This window comes from Diplotaxodon limnothrissa, linkage group LG14 (genome assembly GCF_057381915.1).
Source record: "Diplotaxodon limnothrissa isolate DT_005_m linkage group LG14, D_limnothrissa_male_GT1.1, whole genome shotgun sequence".
Taxonomy (NCBI): Eukaryota; Metazoa; Chordata; class Actinopteri; order Cichliformes; family Cichlidae; genus Diplotaxodon; species Diplotaxodon limnothrissa.
The window spans coordinates 20,328,109-20,346,233 of NC_140609.1; the positions used below are offsets into that span (position 1 = coordinate 20,328,109).

Sequence of the window (18,125 nt, forward strand, 5' to 3'; positions counted from 1 at the left end):
AAAGGGGAGATGCTGTCCCAAAGTGAATTGTACTGTCCTAGATCTAAAATAGCCCAGAGCTGTTTGGAGCTCATCACTCCAGGGCAGGTCTGATTGTGTAGAAAAAATGGGGGTGTCATCAGCCATTCAATCACACTGCCTTTCAATGCTGCAGCATGATGGATTTGTTTCTTGGACTTGATTATAGATATCAGTTCTCATTGCGAAAGCTTGCACTCTGTAATACATGTACATAATCAGACACTGGGTATCTCTTTTACCTCAGAATTCAGATTTTACTCCTGAATCTGTGTTTCAGTGGTGGTAGCTGGGGAAAAAGGGCTTCTCTTCCTTAGCAAGTTGGTGCAATTCATGCACCACTAGCAGCACAATCACAGATAGATGCCGGTCAGTTCTCTCTGTGTGGCTTATTTAGTGAGTCAGAAATGCACAACAGTGGCACTACAGTGTAGATGTTGTACAATTTTACTACTGTTTATGTTTACTGATCCAATCTTGGATTGTAAAGTCGGGGTTGGTGGCGTTTCTCCAACTTTCTCAGAGGGAAATCCAACTTGAGGGGGTGTTCCATTTTAAAAAGTCAGATTCTGATATTGGGATTTCCAACTTCCCATTTCAGATGGAATGCAGCTTTAAAACACTATCATTCAACTGAACGTCTCCAGAATGAAGAGGCTAACAAACGGAAAGTGGCTAAAGCTAAAACTAGCTAGAGGTCGGAGCCAGTCATAAGCCAGCAGCCTCTTCTTGGTATGAGCAGTGAAAAGAACCAAAGCAATTAAAAGGAAAATTATGGCCCTGGAGGACCAGCCGCTCTCCATAATTGAAAATGGAGCCTTCAGAAATTTGATAAATTACCTCGGCTTAAAATACACAACACTGTGTAGCTGTTACTTTTTGGATGGCGTAGCCTGCAGAGCAGAGGAGCCTACCATTATGTTAGTGCTATTCACCCTCCATTAAGTACAATGTATGACCCAAACATGCACGGGAAAAATAAATAGATAAAGAGTCATCGACTCTTTCCAATAGAAACAAGCACCTCCGCCAATGTGCCTGTATTACACACTGACGATGATGATGGATCGGTGTATCTGCTCTGCGCACACATTAACAAAGCGTACAGAAGTCCAGGCATGCAAACTCATGCGCGCCCAGATGCATCTGTGTTGCAAGTGTTAGATGAGATGCGACATGAAAATGTGGCTTGGCAGATTTAAAAAAAGAGCGTCATGAATTAGAAAAAGACTGGTAATAATAATTGAATTCCTCAATTGGGAAATTAAATATTTGCGAGCTGTCTGCTGTTGATCATTGACCGCTGACATCAAACCTTATTGGATCAAACCTAATTAATACAGATAAAGGTTTTGAATTTATACTGGAAAATAATGTAAGTACCTGACATTTGTTGTGTTCTATAAAGCTGTTGCGCTTTTTAAATACGTTAGTTAATTATTTGCACTTCATTTTTGAGTAGTTTTAGTGAAAAAAGATTGTGGGGCATTTTTAAAGTTGAATTATTTCTCTTATTATGAAAATAAAATTCTGAAGAAAATGTGATTTTTTTTTTTTTTTTTTTTTTTTTTTTTTTTTAAATTGTATATACTTTAGCTATAATTAATAGAAAGAAAATCTCAATCTGCAAAAACTCATTATCAGTGGGTCACCAGTTGAAATTGAAAGCGGCAAATAAAAAATGCCATCAATGCACTTTTTGTTTGTTTTATTAAAATAAAAATTGTGTGCTATTTTTTTTTTTTAATGAACTACTAAAGTGGAAAGCTGGAATCATTCATCATTACTTCAGCTTTAAAATATAATTAGTGGAAGCTAAATTCAAATGCTACAGGACAAAATCTACAATTATAAAACCTAAACTGCTGCATTTTTAAAAAAGCAATTTACAAACCAAATTACACTCCTCAATTTATTGTCTTATGATTTTTCTTTGTTTCTTCATATGACCCCAGTGAAGCGCTTTCCTTCTCGAGGACTTCAGAAAAACAAAGCTGTTCAGTACTATTCTCTCCCATGCTGAAGTGTGATAACGCCCACCGGTTTTGATTTGTTGCTTAAAGAGTAGATGCCTGGTGAGGTATTATGTGGGAAGATGGAGTCGGCGTGGGGGTTGTGGCGTATTGTACATGTTCTCCAGGAATGGTATTTCTTTGTGTGTGTGCGAGTACATCAAAGAGCGGGAGAGGTTTTATTCTTTCACAATCTTTCCCTCCTCCCTCATTATAGCCTCTTCTGACTCCCCCAGGCTACAGGAGTCTCCCTTGATGGAGTGGAACCAACATTATTATTTTGAAACAAGCTCATATTTATATTGATGTCCACAAATGAGCTTGAGTGTCACACAGACGTTAAAAGATAGACGGACACAAATACCAGCTCTGTTAGCATGCAGGTTTGTAAGCTGCGTTTTGTGCTAAGGCCTTGAGGCTATAGCTTTTGAGTTCAGCTAAAATGAAGTCCCGCTAATAGAGTTTAAGCCTAACAAAGTCCTGAAAAATTACCCAGGTTAAGCCAGGGAGTGGGAAGGTCTCCTTTAATAATGTCAGTCAGTCGTCAGTAAATCCTTGCTCTGTGTGTGTGTGTGTGTGTCCGTGTGTGTGTCCGTGTGTGTCCGCGTCTGTCCGTGTGTGTGTGTGTGTGTGTGTGTGTGTGTGTGTGTGTGTGTACACATAACCAAAAAACCCATTTCTATTGTGGTTTAATGTAAGGGTTGCAGTTTCTGTGTGTTTTCCCTAACTGGTCTGAATATGCTAACAATAAATGCATCGAGTAATACACAAAATATTATTTCCTGGGTTTATTTTATACATCTAATACCATGGTAGTTATATGAAACTTATTCAAAAACAATATTATTGAAACATCAACATTTTAAGCTAACAGGATAATAAAACAATGGACTCCTGCAGGAAACAGCTGTGCTTTTCACAAGGTTCAACAGAGGTTGCCGCCAGACAGAACAATGCCAAAGGACTGCCACTGCTACCATTTCTAAAACAACAAGGCAGATTGAAGTCATTTTTTAAAATAGTGTGCTTTATAAATGGAAACTACAAACAATCTCCAAGATATCCAATCCCTTGGATGCAAAAGTATTGCCTGGCCAACTTGGGTGGGATCATCACAGAGGAAGTTATTTTGCCTCCATTGCAGCTGGATGGTTTTAAAAAGACACTGCTCCTAAAGGATTGGTGCCTTTTTGCTGTAGACATGCTGTTCTCTAGTCAGAATCACTTCACCAGAGGCTATTATTCCTCTGTCTTTATCCTTGCCGGCCATAACACGACTTGGATTATCAGGAGTGCTGTTGCCACATCAGGTTAGCATTGACTGGTAGTTTCTCTTTTGTTTCAAGTAAGAAGTCCTGTATGTTTGTGGGTGAGGGTCTGGCATTGATGCTAACCAGGAAGCTGAAGCTTAACATATGAAAAAGACACTGGTGGTAAAATTTCACAATTGTGATAACATAATCTGAGGTAACTGTAAACGGAGCATGTTCAAGCCATTGTAAATTTAAATAAAATTAAGGCTTTAAAACACCTTTTCCATGCACGGTTGGGTAAATGATCCAGATTGAGGCTGCGACACTGCTTCATAATATCTGTTGCCCTCTCCATAGTCCACTTTACAGAGAAATCATCAAACAAAGTTGTCACAAAGCATGCCAGTATGTACAGAAGCTGGAGCCTGTACTGATTGTGTATTGAGGCCTGTCTACTGTTGTCAGATGAAGAACCATCAGATATGGAGCTGATGTAATTTTCTTACCCACTGAGGGGGCCTTGTGAGTATAATATTCATTAGATGTCTCAGCCGAGCAGTGCCTCATCTCCTCTGCCTCCTCTGCTGCAGGATTAAAAAAAAACAAAAACTATTAAAACACCTACCAGAACCATATTTGAAACTTAAAATGACTCAATGTGCAATAAAGCATGCTTCCACGATTGCAGGGATTGAAATCAGTTTTCGAATTTTAACACTGCCCAGTGAAGTCACCTACAACACTCACCTACTAAACGGCATCTGTTGGTTTCTGTCATCTTTCAGTGCAAATCCAATTTTCTGATAATGTTTTTCATCATTGCAATGTCACAGTCAGGTAGAAGGGGAAAAAATTGAGTGGGGCGGTTATAGAGCCAAACGTGGTAACATGGTCATTGGTTTGATTGTCACAACCTACAGGAAAGTGTAATAGCTGTCAACAGATAAGTGAAAATGCTATCATCACAAGTGCAGTTTTATCATTGCTGTCAGAGCAGCAGTCTTTTGATTGATGGAGAGATGTTACACTGCAGCAAGCCCCGTGTCTTCAGTCAGATGTGTTTGGATCAAGGAGAGAAGAGCGAAAAGACAGTTAAATCCATTTTTACAAAAAGGCTCAGCTAGAGCTGGGCGATAGAACGATAACGATATGTATCGTGATATAACTTTTACTCGATAGAAAAATTAAACTATCGCGATAGACCTCGCCGCTCTTGTCCTCTTTTTAAAAAAAAAAAAAAAAAAAGGTCAGCCAATCCAAATTAAGTAGCGCAGAGCCGAACCAATCACAGCCGCAGCGTCTCGTCGCGTGACTTGTTACGTACAGCACAAGTGCCAAGCCGCACATGTGTATTTGTTTGGGAAGCAGCCAGCCACCGTACCGCCCGGGTAATGGAGGAAATGAGTGTGCCGACTAGAAAAATCAACCGAGCGTGACCGAAGAGAAAACAGATGATGGTTCCAATGCCGGAGAGATTGTCGAACGGAAGAGCCAAAGAAGTTCCGTAGTGTGAAGGTATTTCGGCTATTTCAAGTCTGACAAAAAACAGAGTAGCGTGCACTGTAAATTGTGCCGAAAGCAAGTCTGGAAATACAATAAACTGGTGCATGCGTCACACTGTGCGCCACGTTATTGTTTCGGTGAAATGAATTTCTACAATACTGTTACTGTTAATTCTACTCTCTGCAGTGTTTAAATGCTTACATATACACACAGTTACTGTCCGTCCACACATACGACTCGGTTCTGCTTCTATGCCCCAGCTTTGTTTACTTTTTCCCACCGAGGCTTCTAGACTTCTGATTGGCCAACATTTCTGCACGGTTAGGAATCTAGCGCCACCTGCTGCTTTGGCATGTTCATAGCAGCGTTTTCCTTCATTTCTGCCTTTATGTGTGGACGGGATTATTTTTTAAAACGAAAACGGAAAATCTCCGTTTTCAAAAATACCCGTGTACGTGTGGACGTAGCCTCAGTCTCTGACTGGAAGCGCTAATTCGTCATTCGGCTTTTGTCAGACTAAAGTAACTGTTAAAACTGTTTGAAAAGCTCAGCTATACAACAAGGAGAGATTGAGAATTTCCTTTTAGTTCTCAGTTTATTTGATATTGACAAAAGTTAGTCAGTTTTGTCTGTTCTTCTGTAAAACAAACTAAGATTTATTTTTAGAATTAATATTTTGTTTCTAAGTGGAATTGACAATTTAGTCGTCTGTTTCGTTTGTTCTATTTTGAAACTTAAACGCTTTAGCGGCTGCCTTTTGTGTAGTTTGCAATATTTGCCTTTATTTATCTGAAAAAGTCCCATGTTCCTTAAGTACATCTACCCTGTTGAACTTATTATGGGAAATAAATATTTAAATAAAAACAAGCTGCTGATTAGAGCTGGGCGATATGAGATTTTTTCATATCACGATATGTTTTTTTCATTTCAGGCGATAACGATATCTATCACGATATAAGCCAAATAACTATATTTGTAAGATTTAAATGTGCCGTTGCTCACAAGTAAAATGTGAAATAATCAGCAGCTTGTTTTTATTTAAATATTCCATCCATCCATCCATCCATCTTCATCCGCTTTGTCCGGGGCCGGGTCGCGGGGGCAGCAGCCTAAGCAAAGAGGCCCAGACCTCCCTCTCCCCAGCCACCTCCTCCAGCTTATCCGGGGGAATACCAAGGCGTTCCCAGGCCAGCCGAGAGATATAATCTCTCCAGCGTGTCCTGGGTCTGCCCCGGGGCCTCCTCCCGGTGGGACATGCCTGGAACAGCTCACCCAGGAGGCGCCCAGGGGGCATCCTTGTCAGATGCCCGAACCACCTCAGCTGGCTCCTTTCGATGTGGAGCAGCAGCTGCTCTACTCTGAGCCCCTCCCGGATGGCCGAACTTCTCACCCTATCTCTAAGGGAGAGGCCAGCCACCCTTCGGAGGAAGCTCATTTCTGCCGCTTGTATCCGCGATCTCGTTCTTTCGGTCACTACCCACAGCTCGTGGCCATAGGTGAGGGTAGGGACGTAGATCGACCGGTAAATTGAGAGCTTCGCTTTTACACTCAGCTCCCTCTTCACCACGACGGACCGGTGCAGCGTCCGCATTACTGCAGCTGCAGCCCCAATCCGTCTGTCGATCTCCGGCTCCCTTCTCCCATCACTCGCGAACAAGACCCCGAGATACTTGAACTCCTCCACTTGGGGCAGGAACTCATCCCCGACCCGGAGTGGGCACTCCACCCTTTTCCGGCTGAGAACCATGGCCTCAGATTTGGAGGTGCTGATCCTCATTCCCGCTGCTTCACACTCGGCTGCGAACCGTTCCAGTGCGAGCTGGAGGCCCTCACCCGATGAAGCCAAAAGAACCACATCATCTGCAAAAATCAGAGATGAGATTCTGAGGCCACCAAAGCGAAAGCCCTCCGCCACTTGGCTGCGCCTAGAAATCCTGTCCATAAAAATTATGAACAGAACCGGAGACAAAGGGCAGCCCTGGCGGAGCCCATCACCCACCAGGAATGAGTCCGACTTATTGCCGGCAATGCGAACCAAGCTCTTGCAACGGTTGTATAGGGATCGAATGGCCCGTAGCAATGGGCCAGACACCCCATATTCCCGCAACACCTCCCACAGGACACCCCGAGGGACACGGTCGAATGCCTTCTCCAAGTCCACAAAACACATGTAGACTGGTTGGGCAAACTCCCATGCACCCTCAAGTATCCTGGAGAGGATAAAGAGCTGGTCCAGTGTTCCGCGACCAGGACGAAAACCGCATTGTTCCTCCTGTATCCGAGGTTCGACTAACGGACGAACTCTCCTTTCCAGCACCCTGGCATAGACTTTCCCAGGGAGGCTGAGGAGTGTGATCCCCCTGTAGTTGGAACACACCCTCCGGTCCCCTTTCTTAAAGATGGGGACCACCACCCTGGTCTGCCAGTCCACAGGTACTGCCCCTGATCTCCACGCAACATTGCAGAGGCGTGTCAACCAGGACAGCCCTACAACGTCCAGAGCCTTCAGGAACTCGGGGCGGACCTCATCAACACCAGGGGCTCTGCCACCAAGGAGTTGTTTAACTGCCTCAGTGACCTCGCCCCCGGAAATTGGCGGGTCATTCCCCTCATCCCCAGACTCTGCTTCCTCCTCGGAAGACGTGTCAGTGGGATTAAGGAGGTCCTCGAAGTATTCCTTCCACCGCCTGACAATTTTCTCAGTCGACGTCAGCAGCGCTCCGCCAGCACTATTCACAGTGCAGGTAGAGCACCGCTTTCCCCTCCTGAGACGTCTGACGGTTTGCCAGAATCTCTTCGAGGCAGTCCGAAAGTCTATTTCCATGGCCTCTCCGAACTCCTCCCACACCCGAGTTTTTGCTTCAGCCACTGCCCGAGCCGCATTCCGCTTGGCCTGTCGATACCTGTCGGCTGCCTCCGGAGTCCCACAGGCTAACCAAGCCCGATAGTTCTCCTTCTTCAGCCTGGTGGCTCCCTTCACCTCTGGTGTCCACCATTTGGTTCGGGGATTACCACCACGGCAGGCACCAACCACCTTGCGGCCGCAGCTCAATGCAGCAGCTTCGGCAATGGAGACGCTGAACATGGTCCATTCGGACTCAATGTCCCCAGTCTCCCTCAGAATGCTGTTGAAGCTCTGCCGGAGGTGTGCGTTGAAGATCTCGCGGACTGGGGCCTCTGCTAGACGTTCCCAGCACACCCTCACTACGCGTTTAGGTGCACCAGGTCTGTCCAGCGTCCTCCCCCGCCACCTGATCCAACTCACCACCAGGTGGTGATCAGTTGACAGCTCAGCCCCTCTCTTTACCCGAGTGTCCAGAACATATGGTCGCAGGTCTGCTGATACGATTACAAAATCGATCATCGACCTACGGCCTAGAGTGTCCTGGTGCCACGTGCACTTATGGACACTCTTATGTTCGAACAGGGTGTTCGTTATGGCCAAACTGTGATTAGCACAGAAGTCCAATAACAGAGCACCGCTCGGGTTCAGATCAGGGAGGCCGTTCCTCCCAATCACGCCCCTCCAGGTCTCGCTGTCGCTACCCACGTGAGCATTGAAGTCTCCCAGCAGGACAACAGAGTCTCCAGGTGGAGCACCCTCCAGCACCCCCCCCCCCCCCCCCCCCCCCCCCCCCCAGGGACTCTAAGAAGGCGGGGTACTCTGAACTGCCACTCGGCGCATAAGCGCAGATGACAGTCAGGACCCGTTCCCCGACCCTAAGGCGCAGGGAACAAACCCTCTCGTCCACCGGGAAAAACCCCAACGCACCGGCAGCAAGCCGAGGGGATATTAGGATACCCACCCCAGCCCGCCGCCTCTCACCAGGGGCAACTCCAGACTGAGATAGAGTCCAGCCCCTCTCCAGGAGACTGGTTCCAGAGCCCAAGCCATGTGTAGAGGTGAGCCCGACTATATCTAGCCGGTACCTCTCAACCTCACGCACTAATTCAGGCTCCTTCCCCACCAGAGAGGTGACATTCCATGTCCCTATTGCCAGTCTTGGCAGCCGGGGGTCAGTCCGCCAGGGCCTCCGCTCCTGGCCGCCACCCGGCACACAATGCACCCGACCCCTATGGCGCCTCCTGCGGGTGGTGGGCCTGCGGGAGGATGGGCCCATGTCTCCTCTTCGGGCTGTGCCCGGCCGGGCCCCATGGACTAAGGCCCGGCCACCAGACGCTCGCCCTCGGGCACCCTCCCCGGGCCTGGCTCCAGGGCGGGGCCCCGGTAACCCTATCCCGGGCAGGGTAAACTGTTCCCTCGGTTTCCTTTTCATAAGGGTCTTATGAATCGCTCTTTGTCTGGTCCCTCACCCATATTTAAATATTTATTTCCCATAATAAGTTCAACAGGGTAGATGTACTTAAGGAACATGAGACTTTTTCAGATAAATAAAGACAAATATTGCAAACTACACAAAAGGCAGCCGCTAAAGCGTTTAAGTTTCAAAATAGAACAAACGAAACAGACGACTAAATTGTCAATTCCACTTAGAAACAAAATATTAATTCTAAAAATAAATCTTAGTTTGTTTTACAGAAGAACAGACAAAACTGACTAACTTTTGTCAATATCAAATAAACTGAGAACTAAAAGGAAATTCTCAATCTCTCCTTGTTGTATAGCTGAGCTTTTCAAACAGTTTTAACAGTTACTTTAGTCTGACAAAAGCCGAATGACGAATTAGCGCTTCCAGTCAGAGACTGAGGCTACGTCCACACGTACACGGGTATTTTTGAAAACGGAGATTTTCCGTTTTCGTTTTAAAAAATAATCCCGTCCACACATAAAGGCAGAAATGAAGGAAAACGCTGCTATGAACATGCCAAAGCAGCAGGTGGCGCTAGATTCCTAAGCGTGCCGAAATGTTGGCCAATCAGAAGTCTAGAAGCCTCGGTGGGAAAAAGTAAACAAAGCTGGGGCATAGAAGCAGAACCGAGTCGTTTGTGTGGACGGACAGTAACTGTGTGTATATGTAAGCATTTAAACACTGCAGAGAGTAGAATTAACAAGTCACGCGACGTGACGCTGCGGCTGTGATTGGTTTGGCTCTGCGCTACTTAATTTGGATTGGCTGACCTTTTTTTTTTTTTTTTTTTTTTTGAGGACAAGAGCGGCGAGGTCTATCGCGGTAGCTTAATTTCTCTATCGAGTAAAAGTTATATCGCGATACATATCGTTATCGTTCTATTGCCCAGCTCAACTGCTGATTATTTCACATTTTACTTGTGAGCAACGGCATATTTAAATCTTACAAATATAGTTATTTGGCTTATATCGTGATAGATATCGTTATCGCCTGAAATGAAAAAAACATATCGTGATATGAAAAAATCTTATATCGCCCAGCTCTAGGCTCAGCAAACAGAAGAAAACAGTCTGCAGTGCATCAGCATGGAGTTTAATGCAGGCAGTAAAAAGAAAAGCCACTTTGAATCCAGATTTGTCCTTTTCAAACAGCAGTTGTGACCCGTTAGTCATTCATGACTACAGTTAACATACTGGGCTAGGAGAGCATCTCAAGGGGGGGAATCACAACACTCGACGATGTCCATGGTTTTCATACTTCACGTAGGTATCACTGCAAACTAGGGCTGCTCAATTAATCGAATTTTAATCACGATTACGATCTGGGCTTTCAACGATCATTAAAAATGACGGAGCCGATTATTAGCCCCTCCTTCATTTATCTGCGACACCTTAAAGGCCGGTCCGTGAAAATATTGTCGGGCATAAACCGTCCGTGGCGCAAAAAAGGGTGGAGACCGCTGATTAAGAGGACCCGAGGGAAGCTCGGAAAGCTAAGCAGAAGTTATTTGGAGAGGAGAGTGTGACTGCTGTTGGTTGAAAAGAGAGGTTAAAAAAACTTCAGTGGTGTTGCACACTATTTTATATTATTTTTTTTAAAGTCATTGTTAACCCTTTAAAGCCGGTCAGAGCAGCACGCTCCGTTTTGTGTAACTATTTTTAAATCCCTGTAGAACCGGAACCGTGGAAGCTAGCGCAATAATTTGTTTTGCATATGAAACCGGAGGAGTTGTACTTACATCTGATGCCATCAGCTTGTCCTCGGTCACGGTTTCCTTCCACATAAAGCTTTGCAAAAATTGCATAAAAAGCGCTTGCAGGAACAAAAACATAATATTCCAGAAACACGCTTTGCCGATCTGATCAGCTGTTCGTTACACTTCCCACAGTGAAACAGATGTCAGCGCGAACTGTCACATGTCCGCCATTTCCTGCCCGAAACCGGAAGTGACGTCATTTTCACGGAAATTGTAGTTTTTTTTACTTGTAGGCCTTAAAAACCTATACTGGTCATGTTTGACTTTTCTGAATAGTTTCTGGGATGCTTAGAACTCGAATTGCACTGCTGGAAATATTTTATTTTGATGCACATGCTGTTTTCTTTGCAAATTTGCATCATAGGATTGTTTTTTCGTTTTTCCTGCAGTATATAAAAATTGGTGTATCTCCAAAATAAAACTATGAAGACACTCAAAATAAATTTCCTGTTGTTGTAAACTATTTTTTGCAACTTTTTTGTATTTAAAGTTTTGAAGGATAAGCCTCTTAAATTTCTCCAAGTAGAAATATATATATATAAAAAAAACAAAAATGATTTTCAAATTTTTTTGTAGTTTATTGCACTTTTTTGCAATTAATGTAGTTACTATGGACTTAATGCATACATATTATTAAAATATGGGCTATAACAGTTGCATAGCAAATTGAAATGCTCCCACAAATGGCACTACAACATGTAAAAATATAATATAAGCTCTGGCGGACTTGGTTCTATAGTAGGTCTTAAAGGGTTAAATAAATATCGTCAAATAATCGAGATCTCAATTTCAGTGAAAATAATCGTGATTATCATTTTTGCCATAATCGAGCAGCCCTACTGCAAACTATTTTCATTCACCGATTAAAAGCAGTTTTTTTGTTTGTTTGTTTTTTAAGAGTATGTTTTCTCAATTAATTTTGAGCTTCTAAAAATGTGAGACTGTGCATAAAAATGTTTGTAATTCCTAAAGATTTTGGCCTTAACTTACGTTGAAGCTGAAAATCTGCACTGTGATCCAGTATTGATTGTTTGATTTAAAATCAAAGATAAATTACAAAAACAAACAAACAAAAAAGCCTCTGTTCAAAAAACAAAAAATACTTACTATCTGATCCTATCTGATTGTAATAACTGGGCTCCAGTTTCTAAAAGTTAAGACATTTCATTGATATGTAGTACTCTGCAATATCAGCTCGGTTTTGACTCCCTGAATGTTTATTGAAAAATTTGAATTCTTCTGAATCAGATTGATGCTTTCTGACAAATTTGTACACAAAACGTGTCATGGTGCAAAAAACAACCGTGGCACAGAAATAGAATATATGGTATACATTTTTACCGCATATAAATACACGGTGTAAACATATGGTGAGAATATTTTCTTTTGGCCAAGGATGGTAAGAATTAATGCTGTCATTATTAGTCTGACTCCAATATTTATCACATCTAAGTGCATTTCCCATAATGATTTGCTGTTCTTAAACCCGAACCTGCCTACAGCACTTACTTTTTGTTAGTCTGTAAGCAAGTAAGGATGTGTTTTTGACCTTTCTGAAGTATATAAATGCATGGATATGTTTAGACTTGTATCTGCCCTTTTACAGCTTGTTCTAGAAATAAAAGCAATGTCTCTCTTTCAGTCTCCCTCTGTATAGCGAGCACACTCTGTTTAATGGTCTTCTACCATAATGCAGTGCCGAACAGAAGGTCTTCTGGTTAGAAAGGGGCTTTTTAGGAGTAGAGACCTCATCACCTCCCCCCGAAAACAAATGGAGGCATGGTTGGACACTCCTACTCACCACATGCATTTCTGCAGTCCTCTGTTTCTTGTGCACACCCTCATTATGATGCATTGTCCAGCCGCTCTTGTTCTCCCGTTTTAACTTTTCATCACCTTTTTCTGCATTCACATGGGTGCAGTGAAACAGATGAACACACCCGTTTCTCACTCCTCTATTCATTCAGAGCTGTAATTGTGTACGTGTGTGTTTTGAGGACAGGCCCCTCAGGGATGGTTTGTCTATGTGTTAATATATAAAAGGTTTTTACCTTTATATAGTATTACTGATTAATACTCTTACATGGCCTGCTGTACCTTTTCATTTGATTTTAGTTTTTTTCATTAAAAGGCCTGTTAACCCAAATATTGAGAACTTGAACAAAACTGGCTTGTTTGTGGTTTCTTCTTTTAATTAAGAATTTTTTTTGAGGAAAGACATTCGTTTTTCTTTGTGCTTTGGTAGCAATCTGTTGTGTTCAATCATATGAATTGTCCTTAATTTAACCTTGATGCACGTTTTTATCTTGGACTATAATTTGTGACAATTTTTCAGTTTCCTTTTTACTTCTGTTGATTCACACATTGAAATTCGTAGCATTACTTTAATATATTTTTAGCATCTTAACAGGATACAAAATGGGAGAATGTTAGGTAAAATGATCACACACTACTTCAGTAATGTTGATGTCCGGGCTCTCCAGAGGCCCATACATGACTGACAATGTTCTATCTTGTGTGTTTTTCTATCCAGGTTTGTTTTCACTGCGTTGGCAGTGTGTTTGGGATCTTTGCCATGCTGCAAAATTAAGCTTTTTTTTCCTTGTGGGTCAAAATCTGATGATACTTTTCTGTGTTGATAATTGGATCAATTTTAACAAGAAATGCAGCTCCACACCACGACATGGCTTTCACCGTTTTTTTACAGATGGATGTAGAGAGTTAATACCTGTCTCCTGACCTCCTCTGTAGACACTGATTATGGTTTTGATTCATCACTGCATTCCCTTCCTAGAGAATGGCTGCTTGACAGCTGCCCGATGCATCTCCTGTATCATATAAGTCCTGCATCAGGTCTTATACGATGCTGGATACATGTATATGACTTTAAGATATTGTTCATCGGCTGTAGATAATTCTTTAGCTCCTCCTTCCATTTTTCCATTTTTCTCAGTATTTTCTAATAGCTCTTTAGCAATCATGTTGTTGGTGAAAAAATGCTGTCTTGGGCTGTGTTATCTTTGTTTTGTTTTTTTCATAAGTTCAACCAAAGAAATGGGAACAAAGGAAGTGTTTTACTGGCAGGCTAGTAACAAAGTGCCTCAAGATAGAATTTTAGAAGTGATTTGTTGCTAAGTTGTCTGTGTGTAAACGCATTGCTTCATCCCTCGAGTTACGTGCCTTTTTTAAGCTTGAATGATTCATATGTCCGCGTTAAATAGTTTAACAACAACAAATAATTTCTCTGATCGAAAATGAGTGAAAAAGTAGCCAATGTACCAAGAAAAGGTTTGAAAGTTCTTCAGAAAGCCTGGAAAACTATTACCAAGATCACTTTAAAAAAATTATAACAAAATCTGGCTCCCTGGAAGCAAATTACAAAAGAAAAGAGGGTGGTGCAAGGTTTTTGCACAGTACTTTAGTGTAACCGGGTTTGCACGGATCTCTGTACACGTAATTCTGCTACAATCAAAGTGTTGTTTTGCATGCAGAGGTACTGATTAACTGAGGTAGAGAAGGCTAATGATAAATTAAACAACGAAGTGCAGTGAAGAGAAAAAGGAAGGTGCCAGTAGGTTAATCAATTCCCCTGACACATTCTTTAGCTATGAGACATGAGTTTCAGTAATGAAGCACGGCTTGCATATCACCACTTTTGTTGTCTTGCACACCCACAGACACACAGGTTCATGTTATTTTTTTTGGGGGGGAGGATGAGCATGTATTTTTAAAGGGGATTCGCACACAAAACAACTGAAAAGCAACCTCACCCACGTGTTTTGTGCTTGCATTTATTTGTCTGCGTTTTGGGGTGTTTTGACGTCAGTGCTATTTTACAAAGCACCGGCATGCTTCCTTGGCTAATCTGAAGTGTCACTTGGTGCCGTTTGGCATCACCATGTTACAGCGTATGCCCAGCTCTTATGACACCAACGCAATAATCGTGTAAAGGGTTTGTGTTTTGTCAGTTGTTAACTGTCCATGAAGCAGAAGCTCAGGATGGAACAGTGCAAACTGAAGTCGCACACGTAATACATTTTGATAGGTTTTTTATACGGCGACTGGGTGAGGGATGTGCCGTGTTTAGAGGGATCACCACGTAACATCCAACACAGTGTTTTATGGGCCCGCACTCAAAACCACAATGCACCACTCTGATCCCTGCCATCACATGCCAAGTCCGAAATTTCAAAGAGAAGGGGGGTTAAAATCAACACAAGCTACACATGAACTCATATAACACACAGCCCGCGCACACCTTTCCTCTCTTTAGTTATTGCTCAGCCGTTTCACTCTGTGTTTGTGCAGCTCTCTTATAATTCTGGATCACGCTTACTCTTGGCTCGGTGCAAAACTCAGCTTGGTACACCCCCCCCCCCCCCCCCCCCCCCACCCCAGTACCGTTGTGTTGCTTTTCCACTTGCACCTTTCACTGGATGTGCTGTGCTTTTCCATTGGCTGTGTTGATGTTGAGCTTTGCTTCTTGTACTTGTCGTTCTGAACAGGACATCACACATGTACATGCAAGTCCATATTCATTTTTCACTCTCCTTTGGGACACGCATTGTAAAGTTTATGCAAATTTCCACAATTTCTTTTTGTACATGTACAATGACAATAAAGGGCTATTCTATTCTATTAACACCCATATTAATAATCTCCAAGCACCTCTGGAAACTGCTTCACTTGCACACACCTTAAAACTGAGAGAAGTTATCACACATCCTTTTTTTAATCCATGCTGTATCGAGCACATTAAAGACACAATGTTAACACAAACACTCACTCAGACATGGTCCTGATCACTGTCTCCCTTGCTGCTATCACTAACCATTTGCTGTTGCACTGGTGCTTGCTTTTTTCTTTATTATTATTTTGCTGTTTTTCTTTTAATTAATTTTTTTCCCTTGTGTTCATTGTAATCATGACCTCTCGCTGTTTTAATTTCAGATTTGCATATCCACTTCCACTCCTTCCTCATTTGCATACAGCAAGAATGGCGAGCGGGCATCCCACAGACAAATTCAGTTTCATGTATCAACCAGACACGCACAAGAGGTACGGGGCACGCATGCACACACACTTACATGCGCACACACACACGAAATTTCGTAGGCCTGTATTCACAATGAGCAGGTAAGTGGAAATGAAGAGCGTGCACTTGAAGTCTTCTACGGTGTGGAGAAGGATGCCTTATGGGTCATTATCTGGCACCTTCAGCCCGACCATTTTCCCCAATCTGAATTGATTACTGGCCCCGTGTCTGAAAAACCCAGAAGGTAGCGCCTTGTTGGTGCAGTGGTGGGAAAATAAGGCAGGTAGCAGCATTGAACCAAAGCGTTCTTTTTCAATTGATCCAAGCATTCTTGTGCCTTTGAGTCAGAACTTGTGCATTTTTCTTTTAAATCCAAGCAGTCTGTGTTTTTAAGTCCATACTTATATTGAGCCTGCTTTGAGGTTGGGGAGTCGCAGGGCTTGATTTTGTTGCATGCCAGCAAAATCCTTCAGCTGGATGCCGCTTTAAGAATCTGACTCTGGGATTATGCGTGTGGTGAGTGTGCTTGATAATGGTAACAATTTTCTTTCCAGTTTACATGGCTTATGTCTCTTTTCCCCTCCATTTTCCCCTCCTTGTCTTTTCTTAACTCTCTCTCTTCTGTTTTCCACTTTTTCTGTTTCTTTCTCTCTCCTAGTAAGAACAGGTTATCTTCAGCTATGAATCCAGTCTACAGCCCTGTCCAGCCTGGAACTCCATATGGAAACCCCAAGAATATGGCCTTCACAGGTAAGATGGCAGACCTGTACGTCTGTGGACGTCTTCAATACTGAATACCGAGGTTTAAGCCAGTTGAGATATGCCTAACAGAGTTCTGATAGGACAGAAATGCTAATATGACATTGTATTCAAGTTTGTGCAAAAAAACATTGTTTCTATTAACATCCCTACCAGTGACTCCAGCAATCAATTATGCAGTACAGTAAAAAATCGAATTATATTCTCTCTTGTATATACACTTACTGGGCACTTTATAATAGAACTTGTTTAGCTGCTTTTTTTTTATTTATTTATTTTTTTTTACAATGACTACATGTCATTGTTAGGATAACCTGTTGAAGTTCAAACAAAGCATCACAATGGATGATTTAAGTAACTTTGAACATGGTGTGGTTGTTTGTGCAGTCTGAGTATTTCAGAAGCTGCTGATCTACTGGGATTTCCCCACACAACCATCTCTCACGTTTACAGAGAATAGACATTTGGCATCAACAAGACATGAACAGTGCCTCCACAGCCACCAAATCTCAGTCTTGTAGAGCATCTTTTGGGATGCGGTGTAACAGGATTGCATCATGGACGTGCAGCTGACAAAATTGCAGCAACTTTGTGATGCTGTCATATCCATATGGGTCAAAACCTGAATGTTTCGTTGTTGAATCTGTGCTACAAATGCAAAGGGAGCAAAGTGCACCTAATAAAGTGCCCAAGGAAGTGAGTTTGCAAGAAGAGATAAAAGGAAAGAGACAAAAATATAGGCCATTGTTAATCTTGGGCCTCAAAGGTTATAATAGTTATAAACAGAGGTGTGGACTCGAGTCACATGACTTGGACTCGAGTCAGACTCGAGTCATTAATTTTATGACTTTAGACTTGACTTGAAAAAATGTTCTAAGACTTGTGACTTGACTTGGACTTTTACACCAGTGACTTGGGACTTGAATTGGACTTGAACCGGTTTACTTGAAAAGACTTGATATTTTACCCCAAATATAAAATTTAACATGCATATTATATAGAGATTGAAAATGTGACGTCATTCACGGGTAGAACCGCAAAGGATTCTGGGAACTCGTGGCAAGCGGTACTAGCGCACGCAGGCTTTCAATTAAAATCAGTTATACAGCGATAAAAAGAAACACAAAAATGTCAAGAAGCTGTTGTATTATTAACTGCAATAGCCGGTCGCATGACAGCCACGGGAAGCCGACGGGTAAAGAGATCGTTTTTATCGGATTACGTCGTTGAAGAGAAATTGTTCGAGCCATGTTTCCGAAGTAACAAAGAGGCGACGGATGGCCTGGATTGCAGCCATTCAAAGATCAAATATAACGTCCCAGAACACTCCAGCTCACAGGTTAGTCTGCTCCAAGCATTTCCACACAGGTCAGTCTGCTGTTGTAGTTAATGCGTCATTTTTCTTAACATAATTGGTGATATAGGTTACAAGCAAGTCTGGCGCTGAACAGAAATTGTCGCGCTATGCTCCTTTATTTA

At 42.7% G+C, this 18,125-nt stretch overlaps 1 protein-coding gene across 2 annotated transcripts in view; it reads left to right on the forward strand.

Moving 5' to 3' along the window:
* Positions 1-18,125, forward strand: part of fam168a (family with sequence similarity 168 member A) — a 48,035-nt gene that overhangs the window by 13,445 nt on the left and 16,465 nt on the right. Inside the window, exons 2-3 of one of the 2 annotated variants that reach the window (XM_085370798.1) lie at positions 15,803-15,910; positions 16,546-16,637. In XM_085370798.1, coding sequence (XP_085226924.1) covers positions 15,849-15,910; positions 16,546-16,637 — 154 coding nt within the window. In that variant the 5' untranslated portion in view covers positions 15,803-15,848. The remainder of the gene's footprint in view (positions 1-15,802; positions 15,911-16,545; positions 16,638-18,125) is intronic. The other variant, XM_085370799.1, reaches the window with a different exon arrangement.